This window comes from Pleurodeles waltl, chromosome 2_1, assembly GCF_031143425.1.
Source record: "Pleurodeles waltl isolate 20211129_DDA chromosome 2_1, aPleWal1.hap1.20221129, whole genome shotgun sequence".
NCBI lineage: Eukaryota > Metazoa > Chordata > Amphibia > Caudata > Salamandridae > Pleurodeles > Pleurodeles waltl.
This window is the reverse complement of record NC_090438.1, coordinates 195,020,600-195,042,784: the sequence shown is the minus strand read 5'-3', so window position 1 is coordinate 195,042,784 and position 22,185 is coordinate 195,020,600. Positions and strand designations below refer to the sequence as shown.

The 22,185-nt window shown below is 47.6% G+C and overlaps 1 protein-coding gene across 2 annotated transcripts in view; it reads right to left on the bottom strand.

Annotated features, from left to right (window-relative positions):
- The window catches only part of RADX (RPA1 related single stranded DNA binding protein, X-linked), a 252,126-nt gene that overhangs the window by 185,115 nt on the left and 44,826 nt on the right, over nt 1-22,185 (bottom strand). For both annotated transcript variants that reach the window (XM_069212392.1, XM_069212393.1), the window contains exon 2: nt 11,275-11,417. In XM_069212392.1, the coding sequence (XP_069068493.1) occupies nt 11,275-11,417 (143 nt within the window). The remainder of the gene's footprint in view (nt 1-11,274; nt 11,418-22,185) is intronic.

Below are 22,185 nucleotides of genomic sequence, written 5' to 3'. Positions count from 1 at the left end.
CGGTAAAAGGCGCTTACCGCCGTGCAGAAGACCGCCAACACACCGCTGCGGCCGCGGAATTCCGCCACAGCTATTATGACCCACATCTCGAAATCTGACAAAATTCAGACACCCACACAAGTCCGCCACACCAAAGGTCAGTGATAAACTGGCAAAAACAAAACCTCCACCGTCACGCCAACAGAAATACGCCCACACTATCACGACACACGAATCCACGCGGCGGTCTTTCAACCGCGGTATTCCATTGGCTGTACACACCGCCACGCTCAAAATACACACACACACACATACAAAACACCGCCACATTGGACAATTTGAAATACACACACCTGATACACATACACACACCACTCCCACGCACCCAATGCAATATAAAACACACACCCACATCACCCACAAACCCCTACGACCAAAAATTCTGAAAGAAGGCCAGAGTGAGACACCACCATCGCCAAACTAGCATCCACAGGCACTCAACACCATCACCCACACCCACACAACTTCCAAGCACAAAACACCACACACCACTACATATCACCACACTTATCACCACACACACCACCCCACACATCACCTACACCAGCCCATGGCACGGCAAAGACACCCCAGGTTCTCGGAGGAGGACCTCAGGGTCATGGTGGAGGAAATCGCCCGGGTAGAGCCACAGCTATTTGGAGCACAGGTGCAGCACACCTCCATTGCAGGGAAGATGGAGCTATGGCGAAGAATAGTCGACAGGGTCAACGCAGTGGGACAACACCCAAGAAATCGGGACGACATCAGGAAGAGGTGGAACGACCTACGGGGGAAGGTGCGTTCCGTGGTCTCAAGACACCACCAGGCGGTTCAGCGGACTGGTGGCGGACCCCCACCTCCTCACCCACAACTAACAACATGGGAGGAGCAGGTCTTGGCGATTCTGCATCCTGAGGGCCTCGAAGGAGTCAGTGGAGGAATGGACTCTGGTAAGACAAATCTTAACTATTACATCCCCCACCCTACCTGCATGCCATCACATACCCCCACCCTCACCCCCATCACTACAACTCCTCACAAATGTCCCAATTTCACAAACCACCCATCCCAACACCAAGCCCTGCATGCAACACCAAAGCATGGACACCCATCACTAAAGCATGCCCACTGCACATACCCATACACCCCCCTAAACCATCATCACACAAGCCCCCACACAGGAATGCCAGCACTGGGGTACACGGTCACCCACCCATTGCACACCATGACACACACAGATGCAATAATCATGCTTTTCCACCCCTGCAGGACCACTACCCAACGTCACCAGACAGGAGGGTCCAGACATCTCCACCCCACCCACAGAAGAGGCCCACAGTGATGACAGCAGCTCTGTCCAACTGGATCTAGATGACCAGCCCGGACCATCGGGGACCTCGGGACAGTCGGTTCCCCTGACACAGTCACAGGCCACCACAGACCTTCCCCCCTCTGGAAACACCAGCACAGCACCCACCCAGCGGGCCCATACCTCCGTCCACAGGACACGTCAATCAGCTGTGTGTCCACCACTACAGGGAACCCAGGATAACCCACCACCCCAACAACAACAGGGACCTGGGGGCAGTGGCAGAGGGCACACAGTCCAGGGGACGGAGGCCCAGGAAAACAGGGGAACTGGGAGGGCTGCTGTGGGACAGGGGGCGGACAGGCCAAGGGAACCCACTCTCCACAAGGCCCTCTCCTCCATCATGGGAGCATACCACCACTCCCAGGAGACGATGGCAACGGTCCTGGCCAAGTTTCAGGAGACCCAGCGCATGCAGGAGGAACAGTATTTGGGCTTCAGGGAGGAACTCAGAACCATCAGCTCCGCCCTGGGCACCATCATAGGGGTGCTGAAGGAAATACTCAACACCAGGAGGGACACTGTGGCACTCCAAGGGGCCCCTGACACTAGCATGGACGATGAACTGCCCACCACCTCCGCCGGCGCTAGTGGACAGGAGGCACTGCCACAGGACCACCACACCAGCACCCCACCCCCTGCAGATGGAGAACCACTCCGCAAGCGGTCCCTGAGATCCAGGAACAAGACAGAGCACGATGCCAAGACCATCTCCAAGAAATGAGACCACCCGGATTGTCAACCCACTGTCCCACTTTGTCACCCTGTCCATATTGGAACTGCCCCAGCTCCACTTCCTATGCCCATGTGAGCAATGCACCTATGAGACAAATAGACTGGACACTCCTCCGCCATCACCCCTCACCATTTAAATTCCCCCTCCAATATTTTGTATGTAAATAAACACACCTAAAACATCAAAAGATCTGGAGTCGGTCTGTGATTTTGAAATAGTGTATTTGCAATTACAGTGACAAAATTTCCAGGAAATAGTAATGTCAACATACCTATGTCACACAGCTCTAGTCCATGAGGAATGTAAGCAGATGACACACGTTGGGACCCACACCTGTGAAACCGTAAGGGAAAGTGACAACTCAGTGACCATACACTGGGTGAAATCGACAGACAGGAGAGAGGTAGAAGTGTAAAAGTACTTGTAGTAGGCAGGAATGTATTCTCACCTTTGTTTCACTGGAAATATTGCTGGATGACTGAGTCCCTGTTGTCAATGTCTTCTTCCTCTGCTTCCTCCTCATCACTGTCCACAGGCTCCACAGCTGCCACAACACCGCCATCTGGACCATCCTCCTGCAGAAAAGGCACCTGTCGTCGCAAAGCCAAGTTATGAAGCATACAGCAGGCCACGATGATCTGGCACACCTTCTTTGGTGAGTAGAATAGGGATCCACCTGTCATATGGAGGCACCTAAACCTGGCCTTCAGGAGGCCGAAGGTGCGTTCGATCACCCTCCTAGTCCGCCCATGGGCCTCATTGTAGCGTTCCTCTGGTCCTGGGATTCCTCACTGGGGTCAGTAGCCATGACAGGTTGGGGTAACCAGAGTCACCTAATAGCCACACCCGGTGCCTCTGTAGTTGACCCATCACATAAGGGATCCTGCTATTCCGCATGATGTAGGCGTCATGCACTGAGATGTACTGGTCTTCCAAACATACCATCTGTACATTCATGGAATGATAACTCTTCCGGTTCCTGTACACCTGTTCACTCCTGTGGGGGGGGGGGCGGGGACCAAAGACACATGGGTCCCATCAATGGCACCTATGATGTTGGGGATATGTCCAAGGGCATAGAAGTCACCTTTCACTGTAGGCAAGTCCTCCACCTGAGGGAAAACGATGTAGCTCTGCATGTGTTTCAGCAGGGCAGACAACATTCTGGACAATACGTTGGAAAACATAGGCTGGGACATCCCTGATGCCATGGCCACAGTTGTTTGAAAAGACCCACTTGCAAGGAAATGGAGCACTGATAGCACCTGCACTTGAGGGGGGATTCCTGTGGGATGGCGGATTGCTGACATCAGGTCTGGCTCCAACTGGGTACACAGTTCCTGGATTGTGGCACGGTCAAACCTGTAGGTGATGATCAAATTTCTTTCCTCCATTGTCGACAGGTCCACCAGCGGTCAGTACACCGGAGGATTCTGCCATTTCCTCACATGTCCCAGCGGACGGTGCCTATGAAGGACAACAGCGACCACAGAGTCAAACAACTCAGAGGTATGTACCCACAGTCTAGAAAGAACACGATTCATACACAAAATCAGGCCTGTATGTGTGTTGAGAGTAGGCCTAGGTATGTGTGACGCAGTTGGTAATTAGGCCATGTGGGCCCCTGAAATGGCGGCTGCCTGACCTCTAAAGCGGGACAATGGGATGTGAGGTAACTGCGCTGGCATTGTACACCATCGCGGTAGGCGGTTGAAGACCGCGGCGCAATGCTGCATTGGTTAACATTGGACCCTATGGGTCCCAGGAGCCAATGACGATGTACGCCGGCAGTGATGGTATGCACCGCCGCGGACGTGACCGCCATTTTCTAGCTGTTGAATCACTCGATACCTGATCTTCGACAGGAGAGGACCTACACTGCAAGTGCTGCTGTGACCTCGGTCTGGAAGAGACAATGGCTCGTGCGTCTGGGGAAAGGGCCCCTGCCTTCACATCGGAGGAGTTGGAGAAGCTCGTCGACGGGGTCCTCCCCCAGTACACGCTACTCTACGGTCCTCCAGACCAACAGGTAAGTACACAGGGATCATGCTGTATGGGCTATGCCTGTGTGGAGAGGGCCGGTTGTAAGAAGGAAGGGGGCAGAGTTCTGTGTGCATGAAAGACCGTGGGTGCATGTGCCACATGGCAAGGGTAGGAATGGGGGCCACTCACTTTGACGGTGCAGTTGGTAATGACTTCTCTTCTTCCCCTGTACATTTCATGTAGGTCAGCGCCCACCAGAAGAAGGATATTTGGCGTGCCATCGCCAAGGACGTCCGGACCCTGGGGGTGCACCACAAACGGAGCACCCACTGCCGGAAGAGATGGGAGGACATTCGCCGCTGGAGCAAGAAGACAGCGGAGGCTTAGCTGGGGATGGCCTCCCAACGTGGGAGGGGTGCCCGTCGAACCATGACCCCCCTCATGTTCCGGATCCTGGCGGTGGCCTACCCTGAGTTGGATGGGTGCTTGAGGGTATCACAGCAGACACAAGGGGGTGAGTACACTCTCATTCTGCTGACTTTGCGCGCAGTGGAGGGGTCTGGGTGGGGGAGGAGGGCTGTGGGATTCCCTAGGCCAGCGCGAGTTCCGTAGGCTAGACCCCTTCGTAAGACATGGCCCTGTGGCCCCCCACCCCACCTCTGTAGAGTGCCAAGTACAGCTATTCATGCACCTGTGTCATCTATGTGTGCAGATGTCGTCCATAGCCTTGTAGGCCATTTCCCAGGAATTGCACTGTAGAGCCCAACAGCGCGACGTAGTGCAGGGGGCTGCTGTGTCTGTCTTGTCCGCCAACGGTAGCGGTAATGCATGCACTCAACATGTCTTTCTTCTGTTCCCCCCCCCCTTTTTTTGCGGTCTCCCTGTTCTTGTGTGCATTAGCATCCTCAGGTGGAGGTGCAGTGGCACCGGAGCACGAGGGAGCTGCATCCCACATGGGCATGGAGGCCTACACTACGGACTCTGAATACACCAGTGGGACGGAGGGCGAGGGGAGCACCACGGCGGTCACAGGATCTGCAACCAGCGACACGGACTCGTCCTCCGATGGGAGCTCCCTTGTGGTGGCGGCAACATCTGTGCCCCCCACTTCAACAGGTACAGCCGCCACCCCCCCTACCAGCACCGTCCTCCCAGCAGCCCCTCAGCCTTCGCCCCGTGCCCGCTCACCCAGGAGGGTGGGCATCACCTTTGCCCCAGGCACCTCAGCCCCTGCACCAGTCACCTCTGCTGCCCTCAGTGAGGAGGCCATTGACCTCCTCAGGTCCCTCACTGCTGGGCAGTCTACCATTTTGAATGCCATCCAGGGTGTAAAGGGAGTTGCAACACACAAATGCATTCCTGGAGGGCATTCATTCTGGTCAGGCTGCCCTTCATCGAACCATTCAAACTCTGGCCTCAGCACTGATGGCAGCCATTGTCCCTGTGTCTAGCCTCCCCCCTCCAACTTCCTCCACCCAGACCCAATCCCCTGTACCTCTGCCTATCCCAAGCACACCATCAGACCAGCCTGCACACACCTCACCACACAAGGGAAGCCCAGGCAAACATAAGCACCACACATCCCACAGGCACTCACGCAAGCATCACACACATACAGACACACCAACATCCACTGCCTCCACTGTGTCCCCCTCCTCCTCGTCTCCCTCCTCCCTCCCAGTCTTGTCTACACTCACACCTGCATGCACTACCACTACAGCCACTACGTCCCGCACCAGCACACCCACCAGCACACCCCGCTCACGTGCAGTCACCACCCCCACTACCATACACACGTCCCCTGTGTCCTCTCCCAGTGTGTCTGTGACGCCCCCTCCCAAGATACACAAATGCAGGCACACACCCACCCAACATACATCCACCTCACGACAGCCTCCAGCGCATGCACCTGCACCCAAAGCCACAAAAGCTACACCTCCTACAACCACCTCCTCTTCCTCCACTCCCAAACCCCCTCCAGCTACCCGTCCCAGTGTCTCCCAACAACTTTTCCTGTCCACCCTTAACCTATTTGCCACCACCCCCCGTCCAACTCATAGGTCCCGTACTAGCACCTCAGCCACAAAATCACCGGGACCAGTGGTGCCTGTTGTCACAGGTATGTGGAGTGCACCGGCCACCAGGCCAGCCAGTGTATCAGGGAGCCAGAGCACAGCCAGTCCCCCCCTGTGAAGCACCAGAAGTTGGCCAGTGCCCGGCGGGAGAGGGGGAAGACTCCAGCCACCCAAGCCGCTCACAGGGGTCCCGGGGGGTGTGTGGACTCAGCTGTGACTCCTCCCAAGGTGGGGAAGGGGCAGAAGAAACCTGCAAAGTCTGGGAGGAGCAGCACGGCGGAGAAGACCGCCATCATCCCCGCTGGGCTGGAGGCCACCGCCAGCCCCATCGTCGCTGCCCAGGAGGGCCCCGCCAGCCCCTTCGTCGCTGCCCAGGAGGGCCCCGCCAGCCCCATCGTCGCTGCCCAGGAGGGCCCCGCCAGCCACAGCCCAGCTGAACAGGGAAGGACCGCTGAACACAGCAAGGACCGCCAGGGCAAGGACCGCTGAACAGGGCAAGGACCGCCAACTCAAGCACCGCTGAACAGGGCAAGCACCGCTGAACAGGGCAAGGACCGCCAACTCAAGCACCGCTGAACAGGGCAAGCACCGCTGAACAGGGCAAGAACCGCCAACTCAAGCACCGCTGAACAGGGCAAGCACCGCTGAACAGGGCAAGCACCGCTGAACAGGGCAAGGACAGCCAAGTAAAGCACCGCTGAACAGGGCAAGCACCGCTGAACAGGGCAAGGACCGCCAAGGCAAGCACCGCTGAACAGGGCAAGCACCGCTGAACAGGGCAAGGACCGCCAAGTAAAGCACCGCTGAACGGGGCAAGCACCGCTGAACAGGGCAAGGACCGCCAAGGCAAGCACCGCTGAACAGGGCAAGCACCGCTGAACAGGGCAAGCACCGCCAAGTAAAGCACCGCTGAACAGGGCAAGCACCGCTGAACAGGGCAAGGACCGCCAAGGCAAGCACCGCCAATGCAAGCACCGCTGAACAGGGCAAGGACCGCCAAGTAAAGCATCGCTGAACAGGGCAAGGACAGCCAACTCAAGCACCGCTGAACAGGGCAAGCACCGCTGAACAGGGCAAGGACCGCCCACTCAAGCACCGCTGAACAAGGCAAGGACCGCTGAACAGGGCAAGGACCGCCAACTCAAGCACCGCATAACAGGGCAAGCACCGCTGAACAGGGCAAGGACCGCCAAGTAAAGCACCGCTGAACAGGGCAAGCACCGCTGAACAGGACAAGCACCGCCAAGGCAAGCACCGCTGAACAGGGCAAGGACCGCCAACTCAAGCACCGCTGAACAGGGCAAAGACCGTCAACTCAAGCACCGCTGAACAGGGCAAGCACCGCTGAACAGGGCAAGGACCGCCAAGTCAAGCACCGCTGAACAGGGCAAGGACCGCCAAGTCAAGCACCGCTGAACAGGGCAAGCACCGCCAAGTCAAGCACCGCTAGCCCATGAGCTCCAGGGGCAGTGACGCAACAGGGACCGTCACGGGGTGAGTGATGCACTTTGGGCACCAGTCCCCCTCCAGAACCAGTGGAGACTTGCATCCACTCCGTCTGTCCTTGGCAGGATGAAGCACTCTGGGCACCAGTCCTCCTTCAGAACCAGAACCAGTGGAGACCTGCATCCACTCCGTCTGTCCTGCACAGGATGAAGCAATCTGGGCACCAGTCCCCCTCCAGAACCAGTGGAGACCTGCATCCACTCCGTCTGTCCTGCACAGGATGAAGCACACTGGGCACCAGTCCCCCTGTAGAACCAGTGGAGACCTGCATCCACTCCGTCTGTCCTGCACAGGATGAAGCACTCTGGGCACCAGTCCCCCTCCAGAACCAGTAGAGACTTGCATCCACTCCGTCTGTCCTTGGCAGGATGAAGCACTCTGGGCACCAACCCCCCTCCAGAACCAGTGGAGCCCTGCATCCACTCCGTCTGTCCTTGGCAGGATGAAGCACTCTGGGCACCAGTCCCCCTCCAGAACCAGTGGAGACCTGCATCCACTCCGTCTGTCCTTGGCAGGATGAAGCACTCTGGGCACCAGTCCCCCTCCAGAACCAGTGGAGACTGTTATCCACTTGAGAGACTGTGGCTTTGCACTCCCCAGGATGGTACAGTGGGCAAACCACCCACTGGAGAGACTTGAGAGACTGTGGCTTTGCACTCCCCAGGATAAAGCAGTGGGCAAACCACCCACTGGAGAGACTTGAGAGACTGTGGCTTTGCACTCCCCAGGATACATCAATGGGCATGGAGCCCTCTCGTGGATCTGGCGTCGTGCCCTCATCCGGCTGAGGTGCCCCCCTTTCCCTTCCCCATGAGGTGCCTGTTGTATTTCTATCTGATGCCCCTGCAGTGTTCTCTCCGTCATGTTCCGGTATCTTGTGTGGGCATCGCCCATGCATTTTGGGCCCAGTGGTCCACGGACTATGAATTGTGTAATACCTGGACTACTATTCGTGGTGTATATTTTGTTAATAGTGTATATATGTATATATTTGCTTACTCTATTTTGATATATTACAATGGTTACACTCATTTCCTTTTGTCTTTGCATTCTTCCAGGGGGGTTGGGGGGTGTTTCTGTAATGTTTGGATATGCATTGGTGTGTGTGTTGTAGTGGGTGAGGGTGGGGGTGGGGGTTGGGGTGTTGCGTGTGTGTGTCTCTGTTTTTTGCCTCCCCCCTGCCCTATGTCGTAGGTGCAGTACTCACCATGGTCTTCGCCGCCGGCGTTGGTGCTCCTGGTACAGGAGCAGGAAGACTAGTGCAGGAAGAATATGGAGTTCCGGCTCCATGGTATCGTCGTTCCTCGTGGAGTGTGTAGAGGTGAGCGTTTTCCCTTCGAAATGCCTGTTTCCGCCGTGTTTTTATCCGCAGTGAATCCGCCCCGGAAAAGGTGGCGGATTGGCCTGTCATAATAGTGTGGGCGGTACATTGTCCTCCGCCTGTCTGTTGCCGGTGACCACTGCGCTGTTTGTTTGTACCACCGTGGCGGTCGGAGTGTTAAAGTGGCTGTCTTTGTTGGCGGTTTCCGTCACGGTCGTAATTGCTACATTTTTACCGCCGGCCTGTTGGCGGTCTTACCGCCGCTTTAACACCGTCCGCCAGGGTTGTAATGACCACCTATATGTCCTACATTAACCATACACTGCACCCTGCCCTTGGGACTACCTAGGGCCTACCTTAGGGTGCTTTACATGTAAGAAAAGGGAAGGCTTAGGCCAGGCAAGTGGGTACACTTGCCAAGTCGAATTTACAGTTAAAACTGCACTTACAGACACTGCAATGGCAGTCCTGAGACATGATTACAAAGCTACTTATGTGGGTGGCACAACCAGTGCTGCAGGCCCACTAGTAACATTTGATTTACAGGCCCTGGCACCTCTAGTGCACTTTACTAGGAACGTTTCTAGTGAATCAAATATGCAAATCATGGATAAGCCAATTACATACACATTTTGTAAAGGAGCACTTGCACTTTAGCACTGGTTAGCAGTGGTAAAGTGCCCAGAGTAACAAAAACAGCAAAATCTGAGTCCAGCACACATCAACAACTGGGGAACAGAGGCAAAAAGTTAAGAGACCAGGCCAAGGATGAAAAAGTCTAACAGCTATCACTGTGTACAATTGCGCTCATTAGTATTTTTTAACTTTTTAATTGTTTTAAATATTGTCATGTCTGTTTCTTCTAAGGCGTCAAATATAATTTAGGAGGAGCAGCATTTCCAAATGGCATAACTCTCTACCCAAATATAATTATAACTGGGTCAGTGTTCCCGCTACCAGATTTCTGGACCTGATTTTACCAGCCAGAGAATCAAATTAGAGTAAGACTGCAAGCACAGCCTGACTTCATCCCTCACAAGGCATGGTTTGGGAAGAGTAGAGAAAGCTCTCCTCTGATGTCCTCCCCACTCCTGGCCTCCTTCCACTCACCACGCACCTGCCTTTCTGGTTCCACATGCCACCTGTTCACAGGAGGTGGTAAATGGAAGTGTACTTGACCCAGGATTGGGGATAGCGCATGTGGATTTGTCTCGATAAAACCGCGTCTGTATGTTATTCCACTGACAAATACTCATCATAGCTAGATTTACGTGCAGGTATATCAGACAGAAATATTATTTCCAGACATTCAGGATCCCCACTTATATAGCCAATCACCTCGTAATCGAGACTCAAGTTAGAAACATGCTGCAATGCATGCGGACCATGCTTTTTGATGTAGTTTCCACTTTTGCTACCTATCTCGGTGAGTGTGTTTTAGCGTAATTTTATGTTGCCACTCTTTCTTTCAGGACATATGGCTGCTCTGGGATATTGAAACCATCACCAAAAGTCTATGTGAGGACAGGTCGAGCTTTGACAAAGTAAATGTGTGCCCCAATCATGTGAATCAGAACTCCTGATTTACACATTTGTCGGTGTACTCTTTGGTTTGCACTGCTTTCTTAAGGCCACTCACTGGGAACTCATAATTTTCTGATGATTTCTCCTTTTTGAGGACCTGCCAATTGTAAATGGCACATTTCATTCTCAGTTGAAAATTAATTTTGTAATCAGAGAAGATCCCACACGCATAAATCTACATTCAATACATTTATCCAAAAAAAGAAAGTCACGAAATTATTTAAAAAAAAAAAAAAAGGCACGAAATGTGTGTACGCTTTCTGAAAACTTAAACAGAACCTACATAGCCATTAGTTTCTGACTTGAGAATGGAGCCCATGATACCTACTGGCAGCCTACAGCATGTACCTACATTGCTAAATACTAATTTCACTCAATAGTTGCACTTATTTAATTTTGGGTATGTTTAGCGGAACAAAAAAACATGCAGCTAAGCAGCTATTTCAGAAATCTAATGCAACACTGATATTAGCATTTAAACGTACGAGATTTTTTAAAAATGTTTTTGAATCTGTTATGCTCCCTTAGTAACCTTTGAAGACCTTTTGCCACAGCCAATATATACACAGTTACACACACACTAAATTGTCTTACTGACATACACCAACAATGCTGCAACTTGTTTACACATCGCGCTTCCCGGTGAAGGAGCACAAACCTATAATATTTAAGTTTTGTTTACCTGGTAAGGCACATCAGGCTTCCTCCTTGTTTTTCCAAAATATAGAAGCCTTGATTTGTGCATAATTTTTACAAGCAAAGGGGGAAATGATTTTCGGTTTCTCCAGCTCATTTCCAAATCGGACAAAGAGACTATCTTGAAAGCTAGAAGACAAAAGGAAAATAGATTTCAAACGTGTTCACTGACCTACGATAAAGATTTTAAAACACCAATCAAAAACCACGTAAACACTCGTGAAATACAACAGAGGGGGTGAGGTAATAATACAGAACTTTTGTGCAGCAGTGTAATTACAAGTGCTAAACTATTTAGCTACTTTTGTAATATGAATTCCGCAAAAATATTCAGATACAACAAAAATCATATTCAGCCACAATCTGTAATACAGAAATGTTGTTCCTCCAAAGCCAAAATGAGAAAATAGACTGTGGAACCAAACTGAGCATATCCAATTCATTCTTTGCTTTTTAAAATCAATCTATGTGTTTGAAAGTTTCAATCTGGGGACCATCTTTTCTTCACCACTTAACTTATAGGTTTTTTTTCCCTGTGGAGCGAAGCATTGTAATCTCTCTTTGGGCTTCAAGACACGCCCATGTCACGTCAGTTTTTTTCATTGGTTCCTGAGCTTGCCTTTTGTAATCTGCTTGCTTTCATTAGTGAAAGGCATGCATAAGTAATGACTTTTCAGGTGTTTAGCCCTCCTCGAGCGCAGCGACCAAGTACTGAAATCATCCCAGGCTCCACGTTTTCTGTCGGTTTCTGGACTACCTTTTCTCTTTTTTTGCAGCACGCTCTCGCTGGGCAGGAGTCGAGTACTTTGCATGACATTGACCCTGTTACATTGTTAATTGCTCTTTTGCTGGTTATGTAGATTATTGCACTTTTGCCGATAGGTTTCACGACGAGTGAACTTTTATTTCCCTTTGTGTGTGTGCTTTGCACTGATTGCGGCCGTCAGCTCGCTTATGTGAATCTTTTACTTTGCAGTTTACATGGCAAGAAAAGTCCAGTCAGTTATGTGAAACTGTTTTATTTTCGTTTTCAATTTAGGAGGCAAGAAATGTCCGGTTTGGAGTTTACAATGCTAATTGCTCTAGCTCAAGCAACCACGAGACCGGTTGCATTGCAAATGCTTGTTTGATATTTGCAGGAGGTCACGCTTTAGCAATTATACATTTTTCTGGCCAAATTGGCGTCTTTAGTCCCTCACATGCTGGAGAGTTTAAAGGTGCCTAGGGTCTGTAGTTAACAATGGAAAGGCCTGAAATTAGACAAAATGTGACATTTTTAATCCAAAAAAGGGAGGAAAAAAGTGCTCTGCAAGGAAGTGTTTTTTCATCTATAAGCCCTAGGTATGCAGTACGAAGACTGCCTTGCTCCTAACTAACAGAGACAGGCTGCATTGTTAAAATAAAATAAAAATAGGGCTGATGTACACAGCCATTTGCGGTCGCAATCCCTACAATTTGTAAAGTCACAGTTTGCACCACAAAATGGCTTCTTTAAATGTATTAAGCCCATTTTGCAATTCGGTTATATGTTAGATGAGCATAATTAATCACTATTTGGAAAGGGCATGTTTAGGGTGACTCTTACAAACAGGAGTAGTAATAAATCGTTTATTCGTCTTTAAAAACCACAAATATGATTAAAATACTCAATTAATATCACAGAATAGATTTAAAAAGAATTTTTTTGGGGGGAATAATCATTTCATAAAACAGTTGCATGCAAAATAACGAGTAAATTGCAATAGTACAGGCACCCGTCATGAATTATCATGAGCCAGTATGAGATGAAAAGACGATAAACCTTGGCGCTACCATCCATCCCATAGTGGCAGTGCACTGATATAGGATTAACATGGCCCTATGCTGTGTGCAAAATTACACGTAAGGTGCAACACTGCTGATGATTAGTCAAAGGGACATATCCAAGTACGCCAGGACAGCTATCAAACATGGCAGGATAGGGAATCAATAAACACAGTTCATCCCTAGCAGCCGGCCATGACATGGATAAATTCCCAGTTTTCTTGCATAAGCCTCTATTGTCCATCTTCCTTAGCCCCCATCGTAGTCTAAACACTCACTTGATGGCTTTTTTTTTTTAATAGTACTAAACCCATTTTGCGATTCGGTAACATGTTAGATAGGCCCAATGTATCACTATTTGAAAGAAGAGTGTTTAGGGTGACTCTTATAAACATCGATATTGTAGCTACTAATGTTTTCCTACCGAGTTGGGGTGGTAAAAAAAATTAATAAACTTTTCTTTTTAAATGCAACCCTTTTTCCCTAAAGGAAAAAAAAAAACAGCAGGCTACCATTAATGTGATGGCATCCTTTCAAAGTGAGATGCAATTTACAACCTACCTCATGAATATTGAGGTAGGTCTGATTAAAATTTTGTGAACGAATTTACAACTACGTAGGTCCATTCGCAAAGTTCTTTTTCATTTTTTGCAACCGCTTTTTGCAAATGGACACTTTGGATATCAGGCCCTATGTTTGTTTAGCAACTCTATAAGTGGTGGCCAATATTTCCTACTTTGCAGTTTATACCTACTTGCAGTATGTAGGAGAAAAAAGTGTGAATTTATGGTTGCAGTGGTATGGAGGGGATATGGAGTGTTTGTCTGTTGTCCAAAACCAAGCGATAACCAGAGCTATCAACAGAGCTGCAACTACAGTGACTTTTTATTGTTTTGACCATGCATTAATTCATAAAGTAAAACTTTAACGAATGAAAAATGGGTGTGAAGGAAGGCTATGCATTTTTTTAAATGTGCTGCAGAATCCTAGTTTAGAAATAGAGGTTACTAGCACCTCTCATAATTGGGATTATCCATATTCTAGGGATTTTGAGGACGTTTTACAAAATGTTTTGGCTTCCAGTTGTAAGGACAACTGGAAGCCAAAACATTTAGAAAAAAAGAATACATGATAACAAGTGTTCTATTCTATGTCCAGCATGTCTTCAAATAAAAGCAGTGTTCCACCTGTGTTAGTGGATCTATCTTAAGGGATATGACAGATCCAAAAACACCTTAGCAATTTGAAGATTTTTTGAATCCCATGGATGGAGTATCTACTGCATATACGTTTGGGGTTCTTCCTGTGTTCAGTAATTTTTTAAAATCAATATAAAAGAGGTAATCCAAGGTGGTATGGCTTTTGATGATCCCACTACTTTTGCTTACCCAGAATGCCCTGCAAACATCAAAGTTTGGCCATGATAACATAAGTCTTGAAGTCACCATATTGGAAAACTCCCTGCACCACAGCACAAGCTGTGGAGTATTTTTGTTCAATGATACCCTCAGGCTTTGGAGGGACATCCAGATAGAACATGATTGTATACATGTGTATGGGTAATATGTGGGAAGGATGTGGTACCAGTTGTTGATATTGTAAAAGGTTCCTGCGTGTGTGATCCTCCTCAGATGTTAAATCACTCCAATTCTGTATTGACACCCATTGTACCCAGCACAGTTGTAATGCATGCACATTCAGCATGCTAGTTTTAGCAGCTGCCTCTAAGGATGGCATGGGAGAAAGTAAAATAACTTGTTTTATCTGCACAGGAGGTTGCTTGTTCAAAATGGCCATCTACACAGCTTTGAGAAGCTTCCCAGCTGGACTGTTGTTTCTCAACTGCTGAATATAAGTGTGATTCATAGGTTACGGGGAGAGCTTTTCCCTCATTACATAAAACATATATGTGGACTGATGTGCTTGGAATAACCCTGATAATTATTTTTTATGTCACATGCCTGTGTATGTTTAGTTTCCAACATATCTACCTATAGCTCGCATACGACTGCTGTATATGCATCTATCCAATTCTTGTCATAAGAAGATGGGCAGCATTAAATCCTACAAATGCGTCACCTGCTCAGCAAAACATGCTAGGTAAGGCGTTTCAACATTACAGAACACCGTGAGAGATTTTAAATGTCTTCAGTGTATTTGGGGGTGGCAAATTAGCACATTTCTGTCTTTACTGGATAGTTCACATACCAAAAAGGGTACACTCAATGAGTCCATCTTTGATTTAAAGAATTTTATTTTATATCCAGGACGAGCTAAAGAAGTCACAATTCTACTAGTCTGCCCTGCCTTTCTAAATATTCACCTAAGTCATTGTCAGTGAAATACATATCAATGCGACTGTCCTGACGAAACTCCATTATTCTCACTATGAATAAATCTGAACTGTTTCTATACCTCCATGGAAATCTTGTAAAGGCACTATTACGTATTGTGGTTCAGGTGCTATATTGTGACTAAAGAGCCCATCAGCAATATCAAGATTCTTCTATATTTTTCAGACCAAATTGGTCATCAGTCTAGTACTGTGAGCATTTTCTGCACTGCATGTATGTATGTAAGAGTCCACATTTCTATAGTTAAGCACAATAGCAACAGTTTGGTTTGACCACCTGAATCAGAGGTGTGTTCATAGTTGGATGATGTAATTATCCCTCCCTCATACTGCAATTGTGTCTGAACATTTTTTATATTACGCTCTGCCTCTGGCTGCAATGAACATTGAGCATGTACCTGTTGGTCACTCAGAAGAGGAATCATATGTGGCACAGATTTTTTTTATCCCGTCTCCTTTGCTTTCTATATGGTACTGGAGTTTCAATTAAAGCCCATTCACAAGCATATTCATCCAAGAGATTCTGAGACACTAGGGAAGAAAACGCTACCAATATTACATTGTCCCCATGAGATGATATCATGATATCAAGGCATCCGACAAGCGTGATCAGAAAACTACTTTTATAGTGTGTGATGTGTCATCTTCTGTTTGTTTTCGACATTATGAACTCCATTGGGAAAATGTACTTGTCGATTTGCTGTTTCCATTTAAATGTATTCAATAGTAGGATTCATGATTAGATTCTCATTGAGAGTCTAACAAAATATTGCTACTTCTGCTGTGTAGTCGAGAAGCACTGTGCCCTTGTTCCATTCCTCAGAAGGTTTTTTTTGTTCTCCAAGACCTATATCTTCATTTTAGTTGTCAAGTCATCCATCTTCTTTTAAAATACGTTTTGAATCCAAACCTTTCTCCTTCTTCACACAGTGCTTTGTGATCCAAGCTTCTTTGTCTTTTCCACATTGTTGAGTTTGGCTGCATCTTTCCCTGGGAGTATTTCTCTGAGCAACTACTCTCACAAGAGTCCTATTAAGTTAAGTTACAGCGACTAGTATACCAATACCATCAGGACTTCTCCCTCAAAGTATAACCTCCCACACTGTAACCCTGCTTTGGTGAAGATCCAGTCTGTGTCAACCACTTAGTCTTCTGCTTCTTTTCCCATTAGAAGGTGTTCGCTTCTTTTCGCACTCCATCTCAGCACTTTCATATTGCATACATTGTGCAGGAGCATCTATCGGGTTAACTGGTACAAACTCTACCCAAAGTTAAATATTTCAAAAGGATAAGCTAGACTCGATGTGAATACCAGAATGGCTTTGTCCCTAGTAGATGGAAACCTGTGTGGTATTAACCGATTAGTCAACAGTCCCAGTCACCCTTTTGGCAACATATTCAAAGAGTGATTCAAACAGCAGTCATATTACATGGAATATTTTACTAGTGAAGTGATTAACAATGCTTCCAGCAGACTAGAGAACTTCCTTCTGAACCAAAAGGAAAAAAACAACATTACAAAGGATGTCTAGACATTAGTAATAATTGGCAAGCATTTCTGTGTAGCCCTAAAGGTACTCAGACAACCAGCACATCACTGGATGCCATGTTACATTTATACAAGGATTTTGTAAACACGAACTGTTAGAACCTTCATGGCTCTTTGAGAAGCACAGGTATGGATCAATTTACCAATTCTGGGCTGAGAGAACACACATGTTATGATGACCCACACATGTTCCCTGGACTTACCTGCAGATAATTCTTATGCAGAAAGTCACAATTTCAGAGACTCTCAAGCATATTTATGTTTTTATTGTTGTTGAGAGTTCTGGCATACTTTTGCCACATGTAAACACACACAGAAAATCCACACTGTTATTTTTAAGGCCTTATTTTGAGCCAGTCTTTAGTGCAAAATAGCTGATACAAAATAATTGCAGAACTTAGTAAAATAGTAGCAACAACATACGTGAGGTATAAATATAACAGAATATTACATAAAGTGTATTTCAAAATCCGTACATGCCTGGCTGGTCATAAGGCAATACTGCTACAATGAGTGCCAGTATTTCAATAGACTCAACACCTGTACCTTATATATGGTTGCCCAGATTGCCGGATTGCCTGCAAAGAAATGCTAAATTATGGCTCTTTTAGAAAAATTATAATGAGATAAGCAGTCTCGAAAGGATTGAGATGGCTTGCCTCGGATCCATTGCTCTTCTGAACGGAATGTGGAAGGCACAATCTGTTGCTCTCTGAAAAGGCTGTGCACAGGTACTATGTATCATTCTGGTGTTTATTTTTAAGAAAAAATAAATCTTGTGATCGTGATGTAGGGTGAGAGAAATATTATGAGAATTCCTCACGTTACAATCTAAAGCTATTCGGCTTTCTCCTAAGCACCGTGTACCCAAATGACTACATGACCTAAAATTAACTCAAAACACAACATATGTAGTTCATGTAATCCACACTGCTGTATAATGACGAGAAATAAATGAGCTATTACAAATAATAAACAACTTATGCAGCCTAAGCAGATGGGCAAATAAATACTTGATAAAGAGGGGCCCCTTAAAAACATACAAAGTAAAATATTACAAGACTTAGTGACAATTCAGTGTGGAATATTTCATAGAGTAAGAGTTCTTTGTCCATCTGGCCCATGGGCTTTCTTTAAAGGCATCAGATCGCCTTTTTTATTTCATTAAGAGAAATTGGTGTCTTTAGCTTCTACCCTTACCCATATTCATTTAAAGGTTTTAAAAGAATTCACAGACAGTCTGAGCAATGTCCCCTCAACCTCTGTTCCACTGCATCAGACGTATAAATGGCAGTAATATCTTTTTTCATTTTTTGATAGCGATGAGCCTCTTTCTGTATTTCTCATGCATTTCCCTTTTTCTCTCGTCTCCGGCTTGACGTATCACACAAAAGTTTCCAAGAAGGGGCTGAGAGTGAAGATTTATCAAATGGCTCAAAAATTATTAGTAAACCAAAAAACGAATATTCTATGGAAACGTGGTCCTACTTAAAACTATCCACTGGCAACTGCCAGTGGGTGGGTGGGTGGGTGGGTGGGTGGTAAATATATATACACACACTCACACACACACACACACATATATACACACACATATATATATATATATATATATATATATATATATACATATACACACACACACACACACACATATATAATAAACATACATATATATTTATTTCAGAAGGTGTTTCCATTGAAAAGGCATTTTTTGATTTGCCTTTGACTATAATTCTGGAACCCGTGAAAGGATTGAGAACATTTGGAAGCCTAAGGCTAATAAGTCAGTCACCTCAGGTTCATCATGCCAAGTTTGGTGATAGTCTGTCCATGTGACAAAAAGCTAAATGGGGGTGAAAAAGGAAGTGTTCTCCATTCTGGCTCTCATAAAAGAATTTGCTCACGCCATAACATCCCATTGGTAAAGTAAAATGTCAGCTAAGCCAATATGGGAAACTGATGGTCAGCCTCTCTTTTTTGGGAGATGTTCAGTGAGGGCCACATTCCCTGTTTGCAGCCACAGATTTTGGCCATATAGCTCTTTATGTTTTGATGTCATGGCATCACATACGTTTTTATTAGTATTTGATGCAATGTAGTTATGAATGTACAATTTCTTTGTAGACTCGAAGGAAGAATATATCACAATACTTGCAAGAAATATTGTTAGTTAAGACCACCATTAATCTGGCTTGCCAACTTTTTCGGGAGGGGTAGAGTTAGCCACTGAGGAAGTAAGGGGTCAGCCTTTTGTTACCCCATACGTCTTGGAGCCTCAGAAGGAAGGTAATTTACAGTAACATGTGGAGAGCAGCCTAGAGGTTTCTCCCACTTCATGGCCGCCAGTGGGTATAAATAATGGACCCACAGATCAACTCTTAAGTACACTCCTAGGCATGAGCAAAATTTCATAATCAATCACAGTATTTGTAAAGCGCAGCTTATCACCCCAGGGAGTATCCAGGCGCTCAGGGGGATCGCTGGGTGTCCGAGCTACTCCTCAAAATAGCCATGGCTTGAGCTAAGGAGGGTGTGGGAGGTGCAGAGGTGGGGGAGGTTGTTCCAGTTCTCTGCAGATAGGTAGGAGAAAGAGCGCTCTCCGCATCGGCTGCGTCGCATTCTCTGGACATGGGCGGGGGTTGTCAAGCAGAGCTCCCTGGTTGGCTGATGGAAAGAGTCTGCGGTTGACTAGCATGGGTCTGATATTGTTGAGGGCTTTGTAGACAATGGTGAAAACTTTGAATTTGCACCTTTTGTGCACTGGCAGCCAGTGTAGACCTCCGAGGTGGGAGTGATGTGGAGTGTTCTGGAAAGGTGTAGGACGAGTCTTGCTGCTGCATTCTGGAGGCGGTGAAGTTGTTGGGGAGGGAGTCCGATGTAGAGGGCCTTGTCATAGTCTAGGCTTGAATGACAGTTTTTCTGGTTTTGATGGGGATCCATTTGAACATCTTCCATACCATACAGAGGCTGTGGAAGCTGGAGGAGGCCACTGCGCTTATCTGCTGTTTCAGGGTGAGTTTGCTGTCTATGATGATGCCGAGGTTGCAGGTGTGGTCAGTCAGGGACTGGGTTGTTCAAGCATGGAGGACCAACATGAGTCATCCCCAGGGTTGCTTTTGAAGCGAATCACTTCTGTCGTCCATATTTAGTTTCAAGGATTTGGATCTCATCCATTCGGTGATGTGTGCCATGGCGCTGCTGAAGCGCTCTCTGGGGGTGGCATGGTCTTCGGCAAGGGAGAGTATTATTTGGGTGTCATTGGTGTAAGAGATGACTTTGAGCCATGGGGGAGACCCATCTCAGCCAGCCGAGTCACGTAAACGTTGAAAAGAGTGGGGCCGAGAGAGGATCCGGGGGGACGCCGCATATGTTGCTCTTAGGTCCCGAGTTGAAGGATGGGAGGTGGACCCTCTGAGCGTGGCTTGTGATGAGGGCGTGGATCCATTTGAGGGTGTTACCTCAGATCCCAATGTGGTGGACTCTGGCGGTGAGGGAGAAGTGGGAGATGACGAACACAGCAGAGAGGTCTAGGACAGTGGTTCCCAACCTGTGGGCCGAATTTATAAAGCGTATATAAATAAAGTGGCTAAATGTGCAACTGAACATTTGAAAACATACTGTAAATGTCAAGTAATTTGAAATTGAAGGATAAAAATTAAATTAGTATCCCGATTGATTTGTGGGAGCAGTGCAGGTGCATCAAACAGAATATAGTATGGACGATGTATGGCTTCAATTGAATTTAGAAAAGCTCCAACTTACCTATTAAAATTGTGTTTTTAATTTATATTTGTTTGCAAATTAATTAAAACGTGTTATCATTTGTGTATGTGTTTGATGAATGCTTGTTTCTGTTCTTTTTAGGTATTGTTTTGCATTTCAAATCATTGGCAATGTTTAGGCCAGGGTCCCTGGGTTCCAGTAATGACTAAGTGGGTGGTCCCCGGGTTCCAGTGATTCAGTGGGGGTCAGCGGGTTCCAGTAATGATAAAGTGGAGTTCACAGAGGGCAAAAGGTTGGGAACCACTGGTCAGGGAGGATCAGGGCTGCTTTTTCTCTTCGGTCGAGGAGGGGCACGATGCTGTCCATTGTGGTGATTCAGTGCTGTGGTTGGAGCGGATACCGCATTGGGAGGGGTCTAGTAGGTTGTGTTTTCCAGGTGTTTGGAAAGCTGTTTGTTGATTACTTTTTCCAGGGCCTTGGCTGGGAAATGGAGCAGAGAAATAGGTCGGTAATTTTTTAGGTCGCTGAGGTCTGCAGAAGGATTCTTCAGGAGCCGCTTGACCTCTGCTTGTTTCCATGCTTCTGGGATGGCGGCAGTCCTGATGGAGGTGTTGAGGATGGGAGAGAGGATGCTGCTGATATCCTTCTGGCCCAAATTGAAGATATAATGTGGGCAAGGGTCATTGGGTGAGCCAGAGTAGGTTGAGGTCATGAGGGTGGTTGTTTCCCGATGGATAACAGCCTCCAGTCCCTGATAAGGTGGCTGGGGAAGTCCTCAGACGGGGTCAGTAGGTGTTCCGTGCTGGTGGGTTGGGGCTGACAGTTACTGTAGATGGCTGTATTTTTGCTATGGAAGATGGCTAGTGAGTCGCAGAGGGCCTCTGTGGGTAGGATAGGGTTTTCGGTGGCTGCTGGTCAGGAGAACTCTTTGACGATCTTGAAGAGTTGCTTCAGGTGGTTAGTGCTCTCCTCGATGCAGCTGAGTAGGGCAATTATTTTGCTTTCTGGAGGCAGAGATGATATTTGTTTAGCGCAACTTTGAAGGTGGTCCAGTCTGAGGGGTCCCTTCTCCATCACCACCATCTTTCAAGCCTTTTGCATTCTCTTGAATGTGTGAAGTGGGGGCGTGAAGCACCTTGTGGGCTTGCTGGATCTTCTGGGAGCAGAACTCCTTACGCGGGTGAATTTGTTGCCACCATTGATGATCCTTTTGGAGAGATTGCCTGCATCTTGTTCGAGGTTGCCTGAGAGTATGTAACTTTTCCCCATCTGAGGAGAGGGTGGAGGTGTGGGGGGTAAAGGGGGGGATGAATTGGACAGCTCCGGTCAGCTGGTTATGGCAAAGTGGTCCAAGTGAGCTCCGTCTTGTGGCTTAACTTGATTTTTTCACTTGTTGTGAAGATGGGGTCCACGGTGTGGCCCATGGTGTATGTGGGGCTGGTGACTAGTTGTTAGAGTCCAATGTT